Here is a 24447-nt window from a genome sequence, read left to right on the forward strand (position 1 = left end):
TAGACATCACTCAATCAGCGGTCTGACAGAGACACTTTCTCCTTTCAAAACAAAATACCCATATAGATTAATCACTAGCTCTGAACCACCGTCAGATCAGCGAAGGTCACCTGTCCCTTGTTGCAGCATTGCAGCTGTCTGCATATCCACTGCCACATGCTGATATACCTGGAAGGGATGAAGGACAAGATGCATGCATGTGCAGTTCCAAATGTTCTCTATAGAGGGAAAAGGACTTCTTCAGTCTCCTTGCAGCAGTGACAATGAAACTGTTTCTGATTCTATGTAGAAAATATTTAAGGAACAACGAATCTGGTAGGGTCAGGTCAATAGCTGGTTTAAGAAAAATGTATGTTGGTACTTGAGCTCACAAGGAGTGGGCAAGGGAGAGAAGGAAGTAATAAAGAAGCAAAATAGTGATAAGAGGTTTGTGGACAACCATGCTGGCACATACAGTATAGGCGGTGCATCTGTCCTTGTCCTTCATGGCAGATCCAGTCTTTGTCTGAAGGTACTGAGGTCCTGTATAGGTCCAGGTTCACAGGTTTTTTTCCTCTGGATATAGCATTCATTTCAGAGTAACACATCAGTAGTATAGCTGTATTTCTTCAAGAGCTGCCACATCTTCAATGAATTGCCACCAGTACCTTGCCACCAGTCCACTGCAGTACACCTGTATAGCTCACCCCTCCCCACCCAAGGATTTTACAACTATAGATCCACCACGTTAGCTCTCCCATGTGCTCTGCTCTGCATGGCACCACACTGAGCAACCTCTCAGCATTCTCCACATGTAAAGTTTGTTCAAAGCCACTAACACAGGTAAGCAAAAGGAATTTTTCTTGCTCTCTTGCCACTCTGGGCAACCATATTGTGATAGTCCTCCTATGCTTAGAGGTGCGCGTGGTAGTGAGGGCAGGGGAAAAGCAGAACTCTAAAACTGAGTCCAATTAGAACTTTAAAGCATGATTTTATTATATTTGGCCTTTGTTCAAAAAATGAGGTTAATGACAAGACCTATAAGAGACAAAAACCTTAATCATTGCTAGTCATCAGAAAATAAAGGAATAATCCAATTCATACAAGCCATGCCAAATCAAACTGTCCATTATATCATTTAAATCCTACAAAGCATGCCTCTTAATATAACCCAGCTACAAACACGAAGGAAAGCACAAAATACCTCCATAAAAGAACACTCTCCAAGCATCCCAAACACAAGCACTGACTCTGTGAAAGTCCTCCTCTCAGAAGGGGGCATATGCACAGGACGGTCGGAGCTCTATATTTAAAAGTCCTCAAGTGACAACAAGCAGCAGAAAATATATATGTTTCTTTACTTTTCATTTGTATATATGGGGATAAAAAAAAAAAAAAGGTCCATTTGCTTGCTTTCTTTTATTCTACAAAAAGCCAACAGATGTATTTAGTATTGCCTGGTAGTAAAGTTTTATTCTTAACAGAATAGGAATGTAACCCACAACTCCTGATCAGTAAAACTACCACTGACCATCACACTTCAAAATGCAGGTTATACTAAGCTTGCTTCACCCAACCAAACTGTATGACTGGATGTTAAATACTTTTGTTAAAAGCCTCTACAATCAATATACATACTTGCTCATCCACAGCTATCGTTCCACAGGCTTATCATCAGAAAGGAAAGTTCTCTACCTCAGTTCTCCCTGCCTGCCTCTCCAAACCCCATGCATTCACACAGTCTGTTCTTTACGTCAAGTTTAACTCTTGCCAATCTCTTTATAAGGTTCTTCAATCTACAGGAGCAGAAGCAAGCTATTCACCTGAACACAAAAGCTGGTACCACATTGGTGTCAATCCTCTGTAAGCAAGGACAGAGGGGGCAACAATAATACCTTTTGACAGCAGGGAGTTGTTGTTCTCCTACAGTGTTTTGACTACAACCCTGATTTGTGATTTCAACAAGAGTCATTATCTCAGTCAGCACTCACCTTGCATCATACTCCTGTAGGCTGTGTCTGTGATGGCATAGATATGAGGGGGCATCTCATGTCTCTTTTTGCCTTTGTACATCTCCACTATTTCTTCTGAGTATATGGGCAGGTTCTTGTAAGGATTGATTACCACGCAGAACAGGCCTGAGTAGGTCTGGAAAGAAAACACCCCAACAAATACAGACGGGAATTAAAAATGTTGCATACTTGCACATTTTAGCAGTGTATTACTTGGAAAAACAAACAAACCAACCAGTCCTTTTTAAAGTGTGTCTTCCAGTGATGTCACGTGGGACGCTTCCCACTAGCAATGTCAGAATATCAGCAACAGCTAAAGTCACATCAACTTGACTAGTACTCAACCTTTCCAAGTATGCACAGAGCATCAGCTCACACATTAGTCACACTGGTATCAAAATGGCCTGCTCCCTAGCTCATAGCAGTCCACTAGGACTGGCTTTTCTTCCTTTCACAGTTCCTATATTTAAGTGTCCATTTCATTATATAAAGTAGGTGCTCAGCTCCTAGAAACACGCATTTTATGATGTTCTGCCTCATGTTTCCTACGGATTTATCCAGTAATTCCATTGGATAAATCCACTACAACATAATAAAACTTCAAGTCAAAACAGTTACTAGAGGAAAAATAAGACCAGTATAATCCTTAGAGGTTTTCAAGACCACTGGAAGTCAGTGCTGACCCTGCTCTGAACAGAAAGTTGGATTAGATGGCCTCCTAAAGACCCTTCCACGGTTCATAATGTAGCAAGTATAACTAACACTAGATTCAAACCTGTAAGGTCATTAATGTAGTATAGTTCTGAACTAGTCAATATAGAAAACAATTCTAAAGTATTTCATGCTCAGAGTCAGCAATATTTGCCAAAATTTACTTCTAATTCATCTCAAATGGTTAACTCACTGATCTGTGAAAGCGAACCTCAGTTTCTCAGTTGGCTTCTAATGGCTTAAATTCTACAGTTCTAATGGAAGACAACTATCAAAATACTTCTAGTGACGTTCCTTAAAAGAAAAAAAAAAATCTTTGAGATTTGAATACCTAAAAAAACCCCCCTAACATTTTACTTGCAAAGGGAATAGGAGGGGCAGAGGCTTCTTCCTAGACATTTTAAGAATAGCATTCCAAGCCTTGCTCCTGGGGTTTAGAGCTACCATAGTTCCCTGTCAAATTTTAGAGGCAGCTGTTTGAAACATCTGGAGAGGAGTAGCTTTCTACAGCAGCTTGAAGTGCTACCAGAGAGACTACATTTGGCATTTTTTTTACTTCTGTTGCTCCCATGTCTTCTATTGTTTGCTCAATGAAGGGTGCTTCAGAGTGGTAAGTAGTTCTCCACAATGAACGTAGAGAGTACTTGATCAGATTTAGCTTCTTTAGCTAAAGGTAAGGATTAGACTACAGTGATCAGAAGGGTGAAAGTAGCATCTACTACACAGTTTACTGTCTTATATCTGAATTTTCCTATATGCTGGCTTAACATTAAGTAATTAGCCCACTCTTATATGCAGCAGATTCAGATACAACTTTCACCCTATGTCCCCCAGAGAGCAAAATTTTTATAGGTAATTAAGGTTCCTTTTCCATACCCCACTATAAATTACCAGGATATGTTTCCAGACCTACTTTTTTTTTTTTTTTTAATTATTTAATATTTGAGGAATATTTGAATATCTTACAGAAAATACTACATCTCTTTTCAAAGTGGAAAGCTATGAAAGATGGCTAAAAACCTTTTAGCATAGGACTTCTAAAGTTCCAGGAAACTAAGCTTCAGTGAGACAGTCTAGTCAGGTTAGGTTTGAGGTAGTGCTTGAAAGGAACAGTTTAAGGATTTTGCAGAAACCAGCTTGACAATGCTAGTTCCTTTTGCCCCAGCTTAGATCTCCATCACGTCAGACAGTACTTGTTCAGCACAGAATAGCAGCTGAAAGACTGGGTCATGCTTTCCTGACTTTTGACTACACTAGTGGAAGACGGTGTAGGACCGAGGCAGCAAGGGGTGGACTCAAGAATAGCATGTTCACAGTACACACAGTACACCTTTCCCTTATACTGGCATGGACATAACTGACATGGGAGTCAACTAAACTTTTAAAATAAAAGCGGTAATTTTATCAGAGTTCTGGAAAACAAGCAAACAAAACCCCTCCAGGCTGCCAGTTCCAGCTGTCTGCGTTAGCAACCATCTTGCCTCAAATCCCATGGCAGCAGTAACATGCACGTGGTAATTTAAGGAAGATGCCCTATATAGTCCCTGTTTCTACCCCTCCACCCCAACAAAATTGTAACCCAACCAAACCTACCTCTCCTTTGAAGATGTTAATAAAGCTAAATGCCTGGTTGCTGCTTTTGGGGGATAAGAAGTGAGAGCAAAAGGGAAGTGGTAGCAAGTACTGTCGTTATATTCCACAATGAATGCAAAGTTTTATTGTCTGTATTTGTGAGACTTTTTATGGCCATGTTTGCTGACAAATTGGAATTGTCACTTTTCAAGTAAGAATAATGTAAAGGTCTGAAGCTGGACTGAAGCAACTGAGGCAGTCTTACAGACGGGAGCATCAGTTTAAAAAACAGAAGGCATTAATTTCAATTAGAGTGATGAAGCCATGACGAAAGTATGCAGGAAGAAGCCATCACCTTCTTCAAGCATTCTGGTTGCCAGGAGAAATACCTAAGGGAAGTTTCCTTGCAATATAACGATCTCAGACAGATGTGTGAGGTGATGTTTTTGTCTAATAAAGATATTCAACTAATCATGGTTGGGATAGGCAACTGAGCAAGACCACTATGTCACAACTGCTGGTCAAGCACACTGACAAAGTTTTATATGGGAAGCAAGTTGAATTATATTGAGCAGAAGCTGTCAGCCCTACCACAAGTTAAACAAAAGTCATCTTCATCTTATTAAAGTGTAAGTAAAGACTTATATGCATAACTCCCTGAACTGAACCCTAGGCTCCAATTGAAAGGCTACACTATTGTAAGTATAGCTGGCTTGGAAATCTGTACTTTGTTTCAGACATTACTATCTCAAAACAGAATTCTGGCATTACCTTCCGCTATTTCAAGTGACACTAGTGAGACACTCTGGAACTAGTTTTATTTTTCTAACTGCTAAACTAGCTCTGAAGAGCTAAAAGGACTGTCTGCAGCATGGCACAAAACCAAAAGCATCAGAAAGTTTATTTTCCAGCAACTGTTAACTTCAACAAAATAAATGAAACATGTAAAGTTGAGTTTTGAGTTTCACACTGAGTACAAACAAGGCAGTTCAGGTAAGCAACACAGAAAGTGAAAATTATCTTCTGGTAAAGCATTCTGGATAGAAGGAGTTAATACAAAAGCCAGTCTACCAGCAAGTCACCTCAGTACAGAACCAATCAGCACATGGAAACAGCAAACTGGTGTCAGACTCAAGCTCTTAGTTCCTGAAATGTTTGACACTCGCAGCTCAAAATTTGTCTGCATGAGCCATAAGATTTCCCTCTTCCTTTTACAGGATGGGTAGACAGAAAAATAAATTAAAAAAAAAAACAAAAACAAAAAAACCCCACCCACACAGCCCCGCTGGCAAAGAAGAGAGAATGGACAAGAGCAGAACTAAATTATACTCATTATCTTTCCAGAGACATTTATGCTACAAATACATTGCATGTATTCTGTTTCTTCAAGAGGATTAATAATCAAGTAACAGCCACTCCAATGAAAGTATTTTAAGCCTCCCCATTAATCTCCTGACTTTGCTGAGAACTGCTGACAGGTGAGATCAGTCCATTTCACAAGTGCACAGAAACAGTTTTGGCAAGACTATGATTCTGTAATAGAGAATTACTATGCCAGGTTTACCTAGGTGAAGGGTGTGGGGATTTTTTTAATACCTCTTACAATCCAATTAAAAGAACTGAATTTATTACAGTCAGAGACTATGTCTGAAATTTCAGAGGATATCTTGCAAGATATGTGAAACAGCCCATTGCATTGTGTGCAACAGACTTTGAGATGCTGTTGAATTATTTTCAACGACTTATTACATAACCTAGCAATGTTTCCTGTTCTAAAAATGTTACACGTGATCTTGCATGTCCTATACTAAGATTCTTCCCCCCGAGAATACATTCTGACCAACAGTCAAGGGAATTATTGACTACACAGAATAATCAACTGCATCAACCTCCAATCGCATTAGCTCTCAAAATTTTGAGATCAGATCATGGGAGTCAAATTAAATTTATATCAGCTTTGCATCCTTCAGATGTTCTCTGATAATTTCTGCAAGAGTTGTCTATATGCCTTCGTGCCACTCTAGAAGAGCAGTGGTCACAGCACTATCCAGCGTTAAGGATTTCTAGCTTGTGTTCATGCTCGTTAACTTAGAAGGTAACAGTTCACAAGGGTTTTTACCCAAGATGGGTAGCTAGGGTAAATTCCTGCTATGTGGTGTCTTAGATACCACCAGCCCCTGTTAGGGCAGAAGAGATCATCTTTAGCTTGCCACATATGATGACTACATAAAAGACTATATCCCTACAGATATAATGAAGTAGTAAGCATTCAAAAAAACCCCAAAACATACAGATAGATATTGCAGAAAGTTTTTACTTACATTGTCTTCATTTGACAAGAGAGGCAGCTTTTGGGTTTTGGCAGCATAAAAAGTGGGGCGAAGGGAAATCTATACAGGTTTTCTTCAAGGACTGTATTAATATACATGTTTACATATGAAATTTATTATTTAATACATTTTATTTTAATATATCTTCTACTGTGAAGAAGATTTCATATTGCCTAAGATCACTCAACATCCGGCATGTCTACATCCCCCAGGATTCCATCTCAGGCAGTCCCATTTTAATTCTGTAAACAGAGGCTAGTCTGAGAATAAATAATCCAAGAAGCACTAGTTCCTGTTTTAACCAGTCACTGCACCCAAATTTTACATTACTGCTGAGTTTAATCATAGGGGCATATAGTAGAGGCTATCATGACCAACATGTCCTGGCTAAACAGAGGCTCCATGAAGAGGAAAATCAGCAGGAAACTGAAGAACCAGGTCAAGGTTCCAAATTCACCTTCCCAATGTTTCCCTGTTTATTGATTTAGGTATTCAGGGAAGTAGTTGCTGCATGCTTCATTGGGTATGACCATTGGTCCCATAAATTGTATGTCATTTCCACAGCAATAAGAAGCAGGAATCTCTGCTCTTGTCCATTTTGGGGTAGAAAGAAAAGGAGGTATTTCCTATCTGTAAGCACATGCAGGCACATACATGTCTTCTCTAGTAACACACCCCGAAATCCAGAATTTTTGTAACACAAGAAGCTTGGCATTAGCATTCCTTCCCACTGAAGCTCCAGACATGGGAAAATGCAATTCCGATGTTAGCTATATTAGGACTGTGTTTTTATTATTATTTGGTTCAGATCAGATCAGACTCCCTGTTCACCACTTCTCAAGTGCTCTCACTTCTTGCTAAAAGAAAGTTAAATGGCATTCAAAACGTCCTGCAAACAAAGACATTAAAATGTTAAAGACAGATTTACCACAGCATTCCTTGAAAGCTCTGACATTAACTATGGGGGGATTGGCATAGTTTAGTGAAAAAATTTTAAGTAGAGGGAAGAAGCTAAGTCACATGACAGTTGCGTACAGGGGCAATGAAAGGTTAACATACACATTTAGAAGTGGTTACAGTAAGTTCACATACTGTGTAATTGTCATGGAACCTTACCCCAATATACAAGATTACTTACATAGATCAGTCCCGAGTAGTATCTCTCCTTCAAGTTGTGAAGCACAGAAGCCTCATTCAGGCATGTCAGCTCCGCCATATCTTCCACTTTAGAGAATTTGGGGGGGTTCATCTTCTGGATGTCATCCTTATTTATTTTCACTTTCTTTCCATTCTCTGCCAGTTCCACGATGGCCTCATCTCCTACTTCTTCCTTCAGGCTAGCTGCCTCAAACCCATTCTTCTCTGAGGGAACCCATACCAGCTTCTTAGCTGCCCAGTCAGCCTGAGTCAAGGGGTTATTAATGATGTTTTTGTCCACATAAAGGTACTTATCTGCATCTCTTTGCGACATCGTGTTTTAGAATTTGGGGACCTGCAAAAAGAGAGGGGACGGGGGGGGAAAAAGGTATTTTTAAAGCCTGAAGTTGCCTTGTAAATTCCTAGAGGCAGACAGGCACATGCTAAGTACTCTGAGGTCCTGCTCATCAGAACATGCCTCCCCCTCCTTTAGTTTCACGTTAGTAAGCACTGGTAAGCTGTCAAACTTCCAATAAGGTCAACATTTTGCTTGCCAAGAGGATGAAAAAAACCCAAACCCAACAAACTAGGCAAGCAGTTTAAAAAAAAAAAAAAAAAAAAAAAAAACAACAAAAAAAAAAAACAACACCATAACCCAAAACAAACCTACAACAAAACACTGACCCTTAAGCATTTGCAAGCCATTATTCGGCAGAAAAGAGAAAGAACATTAAAGTGGCAAGCATCAAACAATTCGTAAGAAGTGCCAATACTCATAGCATCAGATACTATGTCAGTAACGCTGGAATCAAGATTAGCCCTTCACTGCTCTACTTGGTAGAGATATTAGCTCAGAACTACAATCATAAATGTTTAATCAACACTTTTACTTCCTATCTCCTTGTTCTGATAGGCTATGAATCAAACACCACAACTTCTTAGAAATGCTACATACCAGTTTAGACAATGCATGAGACACAGTTTGCTTCTAAAGGACATCATCAAAAATTTGGGGCCACCAGTTAAGATTGACACTAGATACTTTCCATCAGTCAGTAGCAACACCCAGTCCACCAGTTTCTTTTTTCTAGATAACATTCAATAGCAAAATACCTTTAAGAGGGTAACAGAATAAACCTGCAGTCAGAAAGTTTTACAGCCAAAAATCCTCTATAGGGATCCTTCTGTGAAGCTGTGGTCAGGTAGAGGAGAGAGTACTACACCTACAAAAGGCAGATTTAGGCAGCATGCTTAGAAAATGGCACCCTAGATTTAGTGCTTCATCAAAACCAGAACACTACCACCAGGGATTTTTCCAGTTTATAAGGCAGCAATTTTATTGGTGTCATTCAGAAATCCTTTCAATCAGAAGAAAGGACTGGATGCATCAAGGCTCATTAGCCATGTAACAGCAGCCTCTTTACAAGGTCCCATAAACATTACTTCTTGGATCCCTCCTCACAAAGATATCAGTGTCCTCAATATATGTTTTTTATAACTTGGATAGAAGCTATCACCCAAAGAGCAGGAAACGAAAATATCAATATTCATGTCATGGAAGGCTGTCAGGATCTACAGGGATAACTTTTCTACAGAACATACCCATGTTTACAGACCACACTGCAAATCAAATAGGTGAAGTCTGACTATAGATACTGCAGATAAAAAGGTACTGAGAGTAGGACAGAAGCAGTTCAATCCCTGAAATACTCAGAGAGCAACAACAGATGTTGAGTTCCAGCATCAGAAAGCAGTGAATGATGCCAGAAAAACATCAGCTATAATGATGATGGGCACAAATGCCCACACCAGTCATTTGTAAGCATGTAGCTAAATTCCTTTCAACAAATGTATCACTGTAGGTGGTATGCAACTTTGTGCCAGGGATTGTATGGATAGCTGTACTCTATAAATAATCGTCACCTTTAGCTTGAGTTTAAAAATCTTTGTCTTAAGCCTTACAGTATACACTGAGCAGCTATCCCACACTTTACCTCATCTCTCCTTCCCCATAAAGTCACTGACACTTCCACCTCAATCACCACAACGGTGATTCTCAAAGAAACTCCTCCTCTCTGGCTTTTCATATTTTTATTTAAAATCTGGATTTTATTGGGTACGCGAAGAAAATATTTGTTGCAGAGATAAGATGTAGCAATCGGGAAGCTGCTATGAAAAATTTGAGCTGTCAAGAGCTCCAAGAGCACCCTGTAACATCTAGCCTGACAGAGTATGTAGGAAATAAAGACTAACAATTCAACAAAAGATACTGAGATTCCATGTCATTGCAGAGTATCATGTGCAGGTTGTGGTCAAAGGGTTAAAAAAAAGGGAGTGAAGGGAAGGAGGTGAAAAGGAAAAAAAATAATAATAAAAAAAAGGAAATAAATATTCAATTGTGTTCAGAGTTGTATCAGGTTTGGCAAGGCAACAGCTGTGCTCTACCCTCCATTACACAGTTTCCTGCCGATGCAACTCCCAGAATCTAACCAGTTGCCTTTTTTGGCTATAATCAAGCAGGACACAGAGGCAGTATGCTTCAGCTAAATTCAGTTTCATCATTTCCTGAGGAATCCTAAGTAACCAGCCATCTGAAGTGTCCTACATTACACTGAGACATATTCCTTACTTCCCTACTGTTAGAGTACATGCATTCAATACACCTTGGAGATTTATTCTGGAGTAAAAACTAATATATTTCTTATCCAAAAAGAGCAAGAGTACATGAAATCTTTCAAGGGGTATCACCCAGCCAATTCTAGATCTGAAGAGAACAAAGGAAAGAAAACAGCTACAGAGAGGTTAATCAAATTCCTCACAGGAGGAAAACCCCAAGTTATCTTGCGCACAGCAAGACGACATTCTTCAGCCAGTGAGGGATCATTCTATAGCATCTTCCCTCTTTATTACTAGGACTGAAAACAACTTTCACAGTAAGAAGAGAAATAGCCTAACACATCTATTCTAAAATCTCACCAAACGCTAAGTGCTTATGCCAGTACTACCATATAGTGAGAAGATTCAAAGATGGTCTGCACCTCAAACTTCAGACTTGAAAATTCCCCTGCAGCAAACAGCCTTACTATCACTGTCTCAAACTAGTCTTCATATGCTCCAGAACAGAATCATCAGGTACTAGAACTAAAAAACTGGAGGATCATGCTAAGATAACATGACATTAGTGCTATTCTCTAGGCTGACTTCTAACCCACAGGGCCTCTAAACTAGCAATACCACAAACCAACCATTAATTTGCCTTCTCCACAAGAACAGTACCAGAAGAATCAGATTCAGCAAGTTCCATTTCATGGGCTCTGAAACTTATCTTCCTAGCTTACGCTGTATTTCACTGGGCATTTCTAAAAACCCCTTAAAAGTGGTCAAGGAAGTAAGCCCAGTAAGCTCTTGCAGCAACTCATAACAAATGCAAGTCATTACCATTTTAGGAACAAATTAGGAAGCAATTTGTTTGCCTGGTACTTTGCATTTTGGGTGTAGATAATTATGTGGGGCAAGGACATTTATCTTTGCATGGCTATTGTGCAACTGTCAGACGAGAATACCGTTAACAATATTCTTTTTGATGTAACACCAGTCTATAGGTTAGACCAAAAAAATACAGAAGGAAGACAGACCATCCTTGTTTTGAGTTTAAATGCCTCCTTCCTAGTATTGTTTCCAAAAATGAAATACTACAGTCACTTCTCTGTTAACCCGGTATGTTCCCTTATTGTGGTTCGTAGCAGTCTGAGGAACAGGCTAGTCAAACGTTGCTTGTTTTCCATTATTTCAGGTGCCAAAAGCCATTCTTTTGCTATTTAGCTAACTACATAGTGGTCAGAAACATGCCACACAGTTACAAACGGAAGCAAAGCGATCCTGAATAGATTGGGACCAGGGCATTAATATGTAGTCCAACCTTTAAAAAAAATTTCAAGAGCAATTTACATACATATTTCCCTGCAGATTCTTTTGAGATGAACAAATTAAACACTGGCTTTAAGTTAAGATGCCATGCATTCCCTCTGAACTAGGCAGAATTACCAAAACTCTAATTTCAATACAATGATATGGACAGAAGTTTGCCTTAGCCTCCCACAATTTCATAGCCTTAAGGCTTGAATTACAAGACATTTCACACACTCCTCTACCTACTTAAAGCATCAAGTGCTTCCCAAAAACCTGGAAACAAACATCTTGTCTGGCTCGGAAAGGTTTAAAAGATGCCTCTGCTGTAAGGTCCCTTCCTTTCAATTACATTGTTTTGCAACTGCTAAAAGCATAGAACATTATCTCTTTGCAATTTAATTTTCCAGAACTATTTGTATTTCCCACTCCCAACATTTACTTTGTCAGCAGCCACAGAATTGTTTCTGGGACTGAGCCACTGATCAATCAGATGAGCATGGGCTATGCTAAACTATCGAGGTAATGGCTGAAGTAGAAATAGAATTAATATATTCGGAAGAGCCTTAATGGCAACAGTTAAAGCACCACACTTGCCAACAAGTATTAGAGCACCAGCTAGGCAAGGAAAGCCCTTCTAGTCTGAGTTATCTGAACCACCATTAAAGTAGGGATTCTCGCACTGCTCTTTTTAGGCTTCAGTCTCATTATTAGCAAAGATGCATTACTACATTGGAATAGAGAGCTTTAATCACAAAGTATTTTCTGCTTTCACGAATTATGAGAAGTTTGTGAAATACCAGGCTATAGAGAACATAAAATGGCCAGCTACGTGTACTGCATACTTGCTGATTCAGATCACTGTTTCGGAACTTTGCTGTAAGACTGAACCTGTGTGAAAAGAGACATATATGGGTAATTACTATTAGTTTTCTTCTGCTTCATCTCCACCTGTAAAGCACTGTTCTAAAAAACTTTGTGATTTCACATTAAATGATCCCCCCACATGGTTTATCTCATGGCCTTTATACTAGCAGCACAAGAAGAACTACCCTAAAGATCAGGGTCACAAACAGTACGAACAATAAATAGCAAACACGTTTAGACTGAAACAAGTTAATTTCCCTTTATTTATACAGTTCACATTTTAAAAGTATTTCAGGAACACAATTCTCGTGCCGTTTTCCAAACTGGCTTACCTTTAGCAGGTTGTAAGAGAACTGCATACAAGACAAAAGGCCCTTTCACAGAACAAAAAAAATGTATACCATTTCTAAAGGCAAGACAAGACTTTTACTCTAAAAATTACAGCACTACTGGTCACTTACAGTCCCATTTCAGTTACAACTAAATTGTCCTTGGTGAAGAAACCTGTTAATACACAGCTTTTAAAAAATAATCTGAGAAGCAGCTAATGATTCAACCTAAGTATGGTCAGTAACGTTCATATGACGGGAATCCTTATTAAGCGTACAATCTGAACAGCTAATACCTGCATTATTTTTGCACACTCAACTATTTCACTTTCCCCAGTTAGCTGAATACAGTTCATCAAATCAACAGAAATAGTTGCATTAAGTGCAGCTAGAAAGCACAGTAAGCAGACTTTAGTGGCCAGACTGCCTACAGTGACCATGAACTGACAACATTAAAAACAAAACCTAACCCACCAAAAAAACCTCCTTATAATTCCCTAGTATTCACTAAGAAACTGTATAAGATCTCATCTGTTTAGGACATATAAAGCTGACACTTCACAGCTCCATGTGCCAGGATGTTTATGGGAAAGAAAACTGCAAAGTTTGTTAGCACCAACTGCTCCAATTGGTAACCCCTATATAAACACTGAAGTCTGAATCGCTAGGGCGAGAAATGAATCGTGAGGGGGAGAGAAAGGGAAGGGGAAAAGCTGGCAGGAGGCTGAACTGATGGACTGATTGTATCTGCTTGTTTCTCAAGTTCAGGATATTGTGACACACCAGTGCTTGATGCTTCAGACTGAACTCAAGGATCGTGAATTTCAGTTATCCCACTAGAGAATACAACATCAGGCAAGTACACAAGTTTGCAATTAATACTGCCCCTGCAGATAGCCCCCAAGCTGAAGGCATTCAGCTACACGTACCCTTTTTGTTCAGAATGCCGTGCTGCCACGCAGACTCATTTCTTCTAGTTCAGCTTTATTTGGGATTCATAATGATTGCTATTAGGCTTACTGGAGTTCACTGCTTTCCTCTCTAGTCACAGTCTGACGCACACAATGCATTGTTGAAAGATTTATTTCACAACTGGAATGCAGATTGCTGGCAATTATTGTTGCATATTCAGTTTGACTGTAGTGCTGCCCAGACTTGCCAGCTACCATGTTTATTACTGTAAGTTAAACTCAAGGTAGAACACTAAAGTACCTTCTCTGCGTGCACAGGGCTCCAAGAATCAAGAAGGAATCTAATTATCTAATGTATAAATAATACCTGTATTACACAAAAGTGATCTACTGACCAGACTACATGTAAGACTGGAGAAAAAAGTTGAATGGTATTCTATATCTTTCAGATGGCCTAGAGGTACCTGGCATGCATCCTCAGAACGACGAACATGGAAGAAACGTTTCTCAGCTTCTGTGTGTCCAGCTCTCTTCATCAGCTGTCAAGCACTACTTTCTGGTATGTGTGAAGCAGCACTGTCATATTCTACTGTAGCAGCTGACACAGGAGGTTTGCTCGGTGAAGCTGGGACTTTCCATGGCAAATTGCAAAGGCCATAAAGCCATATATATACAAGACACTGTCCTTACATGCCACTTAAGTCACCTTTTCTCTCCACTGGGTTCAGATGAATGGCAAAATTAGGAGAACAGAAGCCACAAGCACAGCACATGTAGATGTAGCTTAAATCAATGCCAATCTGAAGAGGCCAGTTTTGGTACCAAAGAGTGAAAATGGGATAGTGCAGGTTCCACCATGGATTATACAAGCACAGAAACGATTCTGGGCAACCACAATGCATACCATAAAGAAGTTAACCACTACAGATTATGGACAAATATGGCCAGGCATAGCTACCCTAAATTAATGCTAGGGAGGGTACACTTGCCCCTATTTTGATTGCACCTTCTCAGATCAGTAAGACAAAGACACATTACCATGTGCATGGCACCAATAAAATTAATCAGTCTATGAAGCCTGTGCACATTGTTTAAACACACCAAACACTGTTTTAGGGAGGGGGAGGGTAGCCTTCTGTTGATTTCAAGTCCAGCCTTTAGTATGACAAAGCTAGGCTGGCTGCCACCCAACCCCATTCACTTTGAATAAATATTCAAAGTTTACAATCCTGCATAATACACTTTCTGCAACTGTTGTTTCTCATTAGTGTGCATACAGTACATGCCTTCTCAGCAGAGGAGAGAATTCCTCTTCCAGAGACAGTGTGCCCACAAGGAAAACATTCCAGGGGGAGAACACATTCTTCGTGACCACTCAGCAAAGTAATCCCACTTAAGGAGACAGCTGTAGTTCAGAAAACTACAGCCCATCCCTGCTGTTCAAGCTGTTTTGCTGCAAGACTTGTTTTCAGGAGGCATAATGGACTGCAAAAGTTCTGATCAGGCATGCAGAATTCCCTAGGGACATTGCATGAGAGAGGGAGGCAGAGCTTGGAAAGTTTCAGCCTGTCCTCGTTATCTCAGGGTCACTTTTCATCCCTTTCCTAATATTCTGATTTAAGGCTACAAGGATATCTGCCAAGAACTCTTTGGGGCACTGAAGTGTAGGGTAGCTCTTCCAATACACACTTCTATATCAATTAGCATTCCCTATCATCTTTGTCCAAGTTTCATTTCATTGCAAGAGAGAACAAGGAATAAAACAGTTACACCTAAATACAGAGAAGAAAAATACAGTTCTGGTTTACTCTTCTAGAGACAAATATTTAGCATGTATGTGAGTAACAAATTCATCTTACAGGAGCAATTATTCTTGCTTACGTTAAGTGCAAAATTGCTTTGATCTCAGCATCAGTAATACTAATTTTCTTCCAGCTCATATTGGAAAGAACCAAGAATCAGTGCAAATACATCTGGCAAATCCTTTTAAAAAAGATTATTTTTACAATGCAGTGGGGAACCAAGTTTCTCTAGACACTTACAGCTCAACCTATTGTGCCAAACTACAACCATGTACAAACAGCTTTCTGCTATATCTCAGATTTTTATTCTTGTTTCAAATAGTGCTGTTCCACCATTAAGAGCAGCTATGGAGATGGTAGGCAAAAACCCTGGCACAGAGAAATCTACCACCTTTACAGGGTCCAAGTTTGATTCTCAACTCTCCTAGGTATACATACAGATTCGTTAAGAGGACCTCCCTCTGTTCACATGAAGGTGATCTTGGAGGTGGGGGGCAGGAGGAGAGCGACTCTTTCCAAACATGAGGACAACAACAACTCCTACACTGAAGTAAAAGCTCCACAGCCTTAAGATCTAGGATGCATAAGGAAGGTAGATTGCAAACAACCTTGTAGAGAATAAATATTAAGTTCAGGATGGTCTGAAGAACTTTGAAATGTTCCAATTGCGACATTTCCCTATTGTGTTCAAGGTCTTGCACAGCTTTGTGGCTCCTTACTTAGCTATCCACTATAACCAACGTTCTAGAGAAAGCTCCTGGTGCAGCAGAGTGCACAAGGAACGCTTGCCTGGTCTCTACACCTCAGCTGCACACTTGTTTTATGGTTAGCTTGTTCCTTTCCTGACCTGTGCTCTCCTCCCTACATGTCAAATACATCAGTCTTTTAAAAGGAACAGCATTAGGCTTCTCTTATTTTAGAATTCACCGAACCATGCCCTCCTGTCTGGATCTCTTGATTTTTGTATTAAAGGAGATGGATGGACTCCTCCTTCAATCTGCAACAAGTAAAAGCAAGGGCACTTTGAAGTAGGAGCCTAGTCTGAACTGTTAGAATCCTGGCTATATGGCATGTAAAATTTTCTCTATTCTGGCATTACAGGAAAAGACATTTTTGGAGAAAAGGAAAATTGTCCCCTTCCAACAGGAGACTGACATACTATGCCATTCCACAGGCCCAATAAGAGAAGGCAAATACAATTTGGAAGTTTCCAGCAAAGTTTCTTTCTGACATAACAGGATAAAAAAACATGAGGAAACATTGACCGCAGAGTAGCAGAACTGTTTCACATGTTTCCACAATAGTTGACAACATTCTCCACAACCACACACACTACAGTGCTGCGATGGTGAGGCCCTGGCCCAGGGTGCCCAGAGCAGCTGTGGGTGCCCCCTCCCTGGAAGGGTTCAAGGCCAGGTTGGACGGGGCTGGGAGCAACCTGGGCTGGGGGAAGGGGGCCCTGCCTGGGGCAGGGGGGGTGGGACTTTAAGGACCCTACCAACCCAAACCATCTGGTGATTCCATTATATTATTCTCCTTATCTACACGAGCAAGAGCTGAACCATTAGTGCGGTTGGACTTTTTCCTAATAGAATGGGTATAATACAGGACGGTAGTATTTATCAGTGAAATCTACATCAAGTTTTTAGAACATTAAAGAACTAAAATCTACCTATATCATTCTAGCCATTAGGAAAAAACATTTACCATGTAAAAAGATTAATTCCCACTATGTGAAAGGAAGAAGATAAACTGACTGTGCACACATATATGCCAGTGCTATGCAGACAATTTTTAGAAGTTACACCAGTTTGTCCAATAAATTGGCAATCCCTTTTTTAAAGAAAAAATAGTAATAGCACATCTTCCTCATCATATTTGCGTGTTCTCATTTTACATTTCCCATCATATACTGCGTTAAACTTCAAGCTCAAGTTCATATATGTAGAACTTCCATGTGGGAAGGGCCATTAAAACAATTCAGAATAATTTACTGCGTAATCAAAGGTCAAAAACTTTAGTATCTGCTATAAACATTCATACTGCAGTATAACCCAGATGATAAAAGCTAAGTGGAACTGATTTGAGTCACAAATCTTAAGCCTCAGTTTAGAGTTTTTATGCATGTGGAGAAATCTTATTTTGTACTTATGCTCCTCGAAGAAAGAAAAACCCCCTTAGTCAGTCAGCAGACATGTCTACCTGAAACAAGACAGTTTCAAGTATACAATTACTTAATTACTGTAAATAGTCTACCATATACCTGTATCCATACTCCCACACCCATTTCTTTAAACAATTCTGTAAGTTCTGAATATATTTTACTTGATGTCAAAAATAGATAAAAACACCTCTGTCTCTGAACAACAAAAACAAAGACATCTGAACAACATCTATGAAGAATAAAACACATTAAGAGGTATACCGCTAAAATAATGAAATTCCACTAATACAAAAAAAAAGTATTTATTGGACTACTTCAGATACATTTGCAGGTAAAAAGTAACTAAAATTGTTGTTCTAGATAGCTACCTGCAATCAGCATTTATTAACTAAACTGCCTGTTTCTGGATCCTTTCATCTCAAATACCTTGATCTGGATACCTTCTGATCTGTTCTGCTAATTGTTAAACGTACAGCTACCCACCCCCCCCAACCACCCAAAAAAAGGAAGAAAAAAAAACAAAGAAAAATGTCAATACCTTTCTCTACATTTTAAATTATGAATGACATGGCCAAAACAGAAGCCAGAGAGTATTTTTCTTCATCAACATTAAAAAAAAAAAAAAAAAAAAAATCAGAAGTCAATTTACTTCATCAACCAACTAGTTCCAAGTGCCTAGCCAGGAAATTTCTCCTCCAGCTCGCTGGTGTGACTTCAGATTTACATTCGGTATTTATTGCCAAGTTCTTACATTTAAGCATCTTATATTTGCTCAAATATGCCTAAATCCTAAAACAGACTATCAAATTAAGAAAAAGTATCAGTGAAAATTAATTTGTACGCACATGTTTCAGAACCGTTTATCAATTCTGATCACAGCAGGACTGGAATCTCTTTCAGTAAATGGTAAGCAGACCAACAATGTTACAGTCCCTGACAAAAAGGGTTTACTGACTAAAAATTTACCTACAGACTGATACAACAGTTGTTTTAAGTCAGTCACATTTAGAGAAAAAGACAGAATCAACTGAAAATAATTTTTTATTGACATTTTTCTGTAGGTTTCCATTTTTTTTTCCTTGGACACTTAAGTCAACTCTAAGTATGTCAGTAAAACTAGCTGGATTGTTATGTTAGCCACAACCGACTTTAACCAAAGTCAAACCTATTGCACCTCCAAGGTTGATTAAAAGAGCCTAAATTCAAATAAACTGGTGAAGTCTTGACCTTAAAAGAAAAACACAGATGAATGTGCTCTCATCATTACAAACAATAAAAAGGGAAGTAAACGATTACAAGAGCATGCTTTAAATCTTAGATTTTAAACAGGAAGCTGCCCAACGGGGGAAAAAAAAAAAAAAAAAAATCTGACTGCACAGGACTGTCAAAGTTGAGCTGTAAAATTTCTCTAAATCTCTTTTCTTACAAGTCTGAACGCCTACTTTGCTTTCATTCAAATCAGAGCTCCAGTTCTGCATTGAGGCATATATCACAATGGATTTCCTGCCGAGACTCATTAAAATGGTAGTTCTTGATGAATGGAAGTATTCATCAGTTAAGGAGACTTTATGATACAGATTTCCAAGTCTCCCTCAACACATATTAATTATTATCTGAGTTTACTGAAATCACTCATCCATGTGGTTTTATTTACTACTCTCAGTAGAGTCAGCATACATACATTAGGAGAAATTTAAATTTCTAGTCATGAAGACAAGCAGAATCCAAACCCTATGTACAAAACTCCAGAGGCATAAATTTCATAAAGAGGTCATGGAGTCAAACCATACTATGCAGAGTTGTATTTCATTACACCTCTTTGCATCCAACAGCAATGCATTTGTAATACTTCTATAAGCAATAATTTGCACTAGACAAGTATGCTAGATCAATTTTACAGTTTCCACTTCGCTATGTCTAAAAAGGACATGACTTAGCAGTACTAGCTTCAGAAGTAATGTACAATGAAATCAATCACAGTTCCATCACTGGAAAACTGTAGACACTACTTTTTCTTTAGACTCTTTAGGATGCTCAGAAAGGCAACATATTGTGCTAAATGGCCAAGGGGCCATTAACTGAAAACAGGGACTAGTCCCTTATGCTGAATATGACTGGGTTGGAACGAGGTCAGAAGATGTTAAGCCACGACAGCAGCCTATGATTGCAAGACGAATCGGTGTTGAGATTATTACTTCAAGTACTCTGGACAAGTTCTCACAGCCGCTAAAGAAAAAAGTGAAGCGGATAAACCATAATTAAGATGAACTTGTAAACTGATGCATTTCATTTAGTTGGACAACACCCATTTGCATTAGCTTCCAGGGCAGAAGTTACATTTGTGTTTTTGTCTCATCATACTCCATTTAAATCGGGTTGCTAGTTTCCATCTCTTTCTACACTAGGAAACTCAATTAGAACCATGGTATGCTTAAACTGAAAAGAAATTTAAGGTACAAGGTCACCAAGCCACCACTAAACTAGAGCAATTGCCAGCAAAAACAATGCCGCTGTAGGCAATCCTATGCTATTATAGTTTTGTTCCAACCCACAGAAGACTTAACGTCAAGCACACAATTTCTCTACTTAGCATGCAAAGAGCTATGCCTCAATTACAAATGAAGAAAACAAAGACTAATAAGATATTTATACAAAAAAAAAAATAAAATCAAAGACAGAAATGGATGTTAGAGGGCACCGAGTGCATTGAGTCAAATGAACAACAACATATTAAATCATACACTCAGGATTAAAGTTTTGGACACCTTTTAGTAGGTGTGCACACTAACTCTGAGGCTCTAAAATGCACTTTAATCATCAGTTAGCTTCAGCACGTTACCCAATAACCTGAAGTTACCATGCAACAAAGCAGATGTAGTACACAGGGTTGAGGGATAAGACAACCTTAACTTTGACTTCCCCTTTCAGTAAACTTTGCATTAACCAGATGAGTTCCTGTATCTCCAGGGGGCCCACTTATAACCTCACTCTATTATAGTCACACCAATTCATAAGTGACATAAATGTGGGCAAGACACAGGCCTAGGGAATGGGGGTAGATGCAGAAGATTCAGCAGAATCAGCTCAGAAATCACAATACCTGTGACATGTGTCTATCCAGTATCCTGGTGATTAACAGAACAAAACCCAATTTTTTGAGTACAGACAGACTAATCTCCCAGTACTACCAAAGTATATTTTCATGTAGTTAGTAGCCATGCTGGTACACATACACTCCCTTGTACCTGCATGTGAACAGTCTGACAGAGGACTTGCCTGTGAATTATTAGTTATTATACTTTTAGTACATTATTTTTCAAGACCTGCCAAGATAATAATGGTTCATGTTTTCAAAATAGTGCATTGCAGTGGTAAATGTAAGTCTCCACTTTTGTAGTATAAGTATTTGCAGTGCCAAGTACTGTTGTAAAGAGATTTAAGCACCTGTGGCATCTGACTCCACTGCAGTTTTCAACTCAAAGATGAGCATTAGAGCTACCACCCATCACACAGTTTGAACATCCTCCAACATTTTTCATAATACCAAAATGATGTGCTGTACAACATAGATTATTTCAGCATCCTGAGTGAGAAATTCTTCTAATCTCCTTCCTACAACTCTACTGGACAGTAATTTTATTCTTTTTTATTATTACTATTACTCATTCGTTCCTGATTCATTTAAAATATTATGGTGTAGCTCTCACAACCTATTTGTCTTCTTCAAACATTCTGAAGCATATCAAAATCCATCTAGAAGAAATAATGAAAAAAAGCTTATTCTTTCTTTTTTTCTTCAGATGAAAATATCACCCTGGCAACTTGAAACAAAAAAAGAAAAAATAATCCCAGAACCATGGTAGAAATACCCTAACAGACTATGCAAACAAAGTCCAATAAAAGTTTCTACATCCATTCTTCTGGGACAAACAGAATCTGACTATTTAGCCTTCCTGTTTATACAGAAACAGCCACATGCTACCCAGCAGAGCAAACTTTGAGGTCGAAGTATCTTTTCCAGAGAACTTTGAAAATCAGATCTTGGCTATATAAGTCAAGCATACAAGAGATGACACCACTATTACAAAAAGAACCATGTAACTCACCAGCTTGGTGCTGGTCATACTCACTTTGAGGTTCCACATCAGTAAATATGAGAAGTTCAGACCCTCCTTTCTATCCACTACTAGCAATTTTGCAGCTACCTTAGAGTTACTGAAAATTTTGCCTGTCTACCTCCAGAAGGATAGTGCACATACTATGGATAAGTGCAACAAATAAAGCTATCAAGAACACGTCAATTTAAACAGTTCCACCTGACATGGAGCGTCACAGAACAGTTACATGGTATCACTCTAGTTATTTTTACAAGGTCAGATCAGCAGCACAATCTTGTGTTTATACAGTTTTGGCAATTGTGATTAACAACTTCAAAACTCTTTTGTGCTAAAGGCAACTCCACTTACACTTATCAATTGCCTCCCCCTCATTACAACTTTCTAGTTAACAAAAATATTTGCTTATCTCATTTAAACTCTGGGAGAGAGTGCTACAGTTGCAGACAGTGCATCTATGAGTCAATACATATCTGCACCACAATTTGCCGTTTTTAATGGAATGCCATGGATAAGTGAACTTAGCCACATTGTTACCTAGTGACTAATTTCAAAAGCATCTTTACACAAGCAGTAACTTATTAGAATGCTGTTACTCTGGAGTTAAAACTTTACCATATCTAGCCTTATGGACAGGAGATGTATGTGAGAGTTAAGGATGTGTAATTAAATCTTTCAAGCCATGGTTCAACAGCCTCCATGCAAATTAACTTATATTTCCTTATAGTGTAGGGCAGAGGCACAGAAATCATAGTCTATGGGCCAAAGTCCATCTATTACATTATCTCTTCAAGTTTGAAACAGAAATTTCTTATGCACTACTTAAGAGATTACTCTGTTAAGGACAGACCTGCTCACTTAGAAAAAAAGCTTAGGTTCTTAGTCCACTCTGACGGAGTGCAGCTCAGAACATCATGACAGAGGATACGGAAGAAAAACCTATAGAAGAAGAAAGATGAAGAGCACAAGCAGTGTTTTGAGAGATAAAAAGGAAGAAGGAACGGAACCGTAAGGTGGGAGAAAAAAAAAAGGGGGGGGGGGGGGTTGTTTGTGGGATAAAAGGAAGAAAGGAACCATAAAATAAAAAAAAAAAAAAGGGAATTTAATAGGTTCTGCATAAAGAGCTTCCCCACCAATGCAGTTTACTTCTGAAAAATTCCCCTTTATTACCAGAAGCATCTTACTGTTTTAAAACTCATTTCACCCTGTGTTTAGGCAAATTAAGAGCAATCCTTATTAAACCCACTGGGCACACACCACCCTCGGGGGCTATGAAACTCGTTACTTTCCACACCTACCGTAGCCAGGTTGGTAACGCTATCCCTAAAAGCCGGAGAACTTCTCCGACTCGGTTGGAGGCGATGCCTGAAAGCACAAGCTATCTGCAAGAGTTTTCTTCCCTGCAAGCTTCATCTTGCCCTGTCACTCCCTCCTCCCTCTCTCCTGGCTTCACTGCACAGACCAAACCGAATGAGGAAGTCGAGATCTGAGGGCGGAAGCCAAGCCCACTGCAATGTCTGCAGGAGGATTGTCAGCCTGTGACTCAGGCTACAGCCCTGACAGCTGCCAAACGGTCCCTACCTTCCCCTACCCGTTACTTCCAAAGGACGGACACTGAAACGCGAGGGGGGGGGGGAAGAGGAGGGAGACGCGCCGGCGGGAGGGGAAGAGAGGGACGGTCCGGTGGAAAAAGAGCGCGAATAACGCCACCCCACCTCCGAGGCGGCCGGTTTGCAGGGCGTGGAGGGAGGAGAGAGGCAGCTCCCCGGGCAATAACGCAGCCGTGCGGCGGCACCCACACCCCCCCAAGGAGCTGGGGGGGAGAGGGGAGGGGGGGATACGGGAGGCTCCGAGGGCACGGCGGCTCGGCGGGCTGCCCCGCCGCCCGGCTCCGCGGGGAAAGCGGCGGACGGGCAGCGGGAGAGCGGCTCCCTCTCGCCCGGCCGGACAAAGAGGCGCGAAACCCGCGAAGGGAGGGGAGGGGGGGGGGAGCGCGGCGCCGAGGGGGGTTACAACCCGGGGCCACCCGCGCACGCCCCACCGGCTTCACCTGAGCCCGGCTACGGCGGAGGAAGGGAAACGCCGCGGCGGCGGCGGCGGCTGCGCTCCTCGCGGCGAGAGTGGCGTCCTCACGCTGCCAGCTCCTCCCGCAGGCACCGCGACCGCCTCCCGCTCGCCGGCACTGCGAGCCGCCCGGCCGGGAGGAGCCGCTGCGGCCCAGCGACGCCGCCGGCCCGCCCCCCTCCCCTCCCGGCCAGCCAATGACGGCGCAGGCTGCGGAGAGCTGACGGCCGCCGCCGCCAGTAGGGAGCCGGCCGCGGGGCGGGGGCGAACCGGGGAGGAAGCGGCCAAGCCGTTGAAGGGGAAGGGGGGGGGGGCGGCGCCTCGCGCCCTCGGCCGCTAAAAACGCCCGGGCGTGCGTGGAGTCCCCGCCCCCTCGGCGGGCCGGGTCGGCCCTGCACCAGCCGCCCGGAGGGTTCGGGAGGGGGCGAGCGGCTCACCCCGGCCTCCCGCTGCCGGGCACGGGGCCGTGCCGAGCTTCCCCTACCCCACCCTCCCCCCCCCGGCTCCCCCGTTCCCTTCCCCCCCCCCCGCCCGGGTCGAGCCGTGCC

At 40.8% G+C, this 24447-nt stretch overlaps 1 protein-coding gene across 2 annotated transcripts in view; it reads right to left on the reverse strand.

Annotated features, from left to right (window-relative positions):
- Positions 1 to 24031, reverse strand: part of MYH9 (myosin heavy chain 9) — a 75123-nt gene extending 51092 nt beyond the window's left edge. Inside the window, exons 1-4 of one of the 2 annotated variants that reach the window (XM_042792024.1) lie at positions 23886 to 24031; positions 22686 to 22774; positions 7743 to 8096; positions 1971 to 2127 (exon numbers count right to left, since the gene is read on the reverse strand). In XM_042792024.1, coding sequence (XP_042647958.1) covers positions 1971 to 2127; positions 7743 to 8075 — 490 coding nt within the window. In that variant the 5' untranslated portion in view covers positions 8076 to 8096; positions 22686 to 22774; positions 23886 to 24031. The remainder of the gene's footprint in view (positions 1 to 1970; positions 2128 to 7742; positions 8097 to 22685; positions 22775 to 23885) is intronic. The other variant, XM_042792023.1, reaches the window with a different exon arrangement.
- Between the last annotated feature and the right edge of the window lie 416 nt (positions 24032 to 24447).

Source organism: Tyto alba, unplaced genomic scaffold (assembly GCF_018691265.1).
Source record: "Tyto alba isolate M040663 unplaced genomic scaffold, T.alba_DEE_v4.0 Super-Scaffold_2, whole genome shotgun sequence".
Lineage (NCBI taxonomy): Eukaryota > Metazoa > Chordata > Aves > Strigiformes > Tytonidae > Tyto > Tyto alba.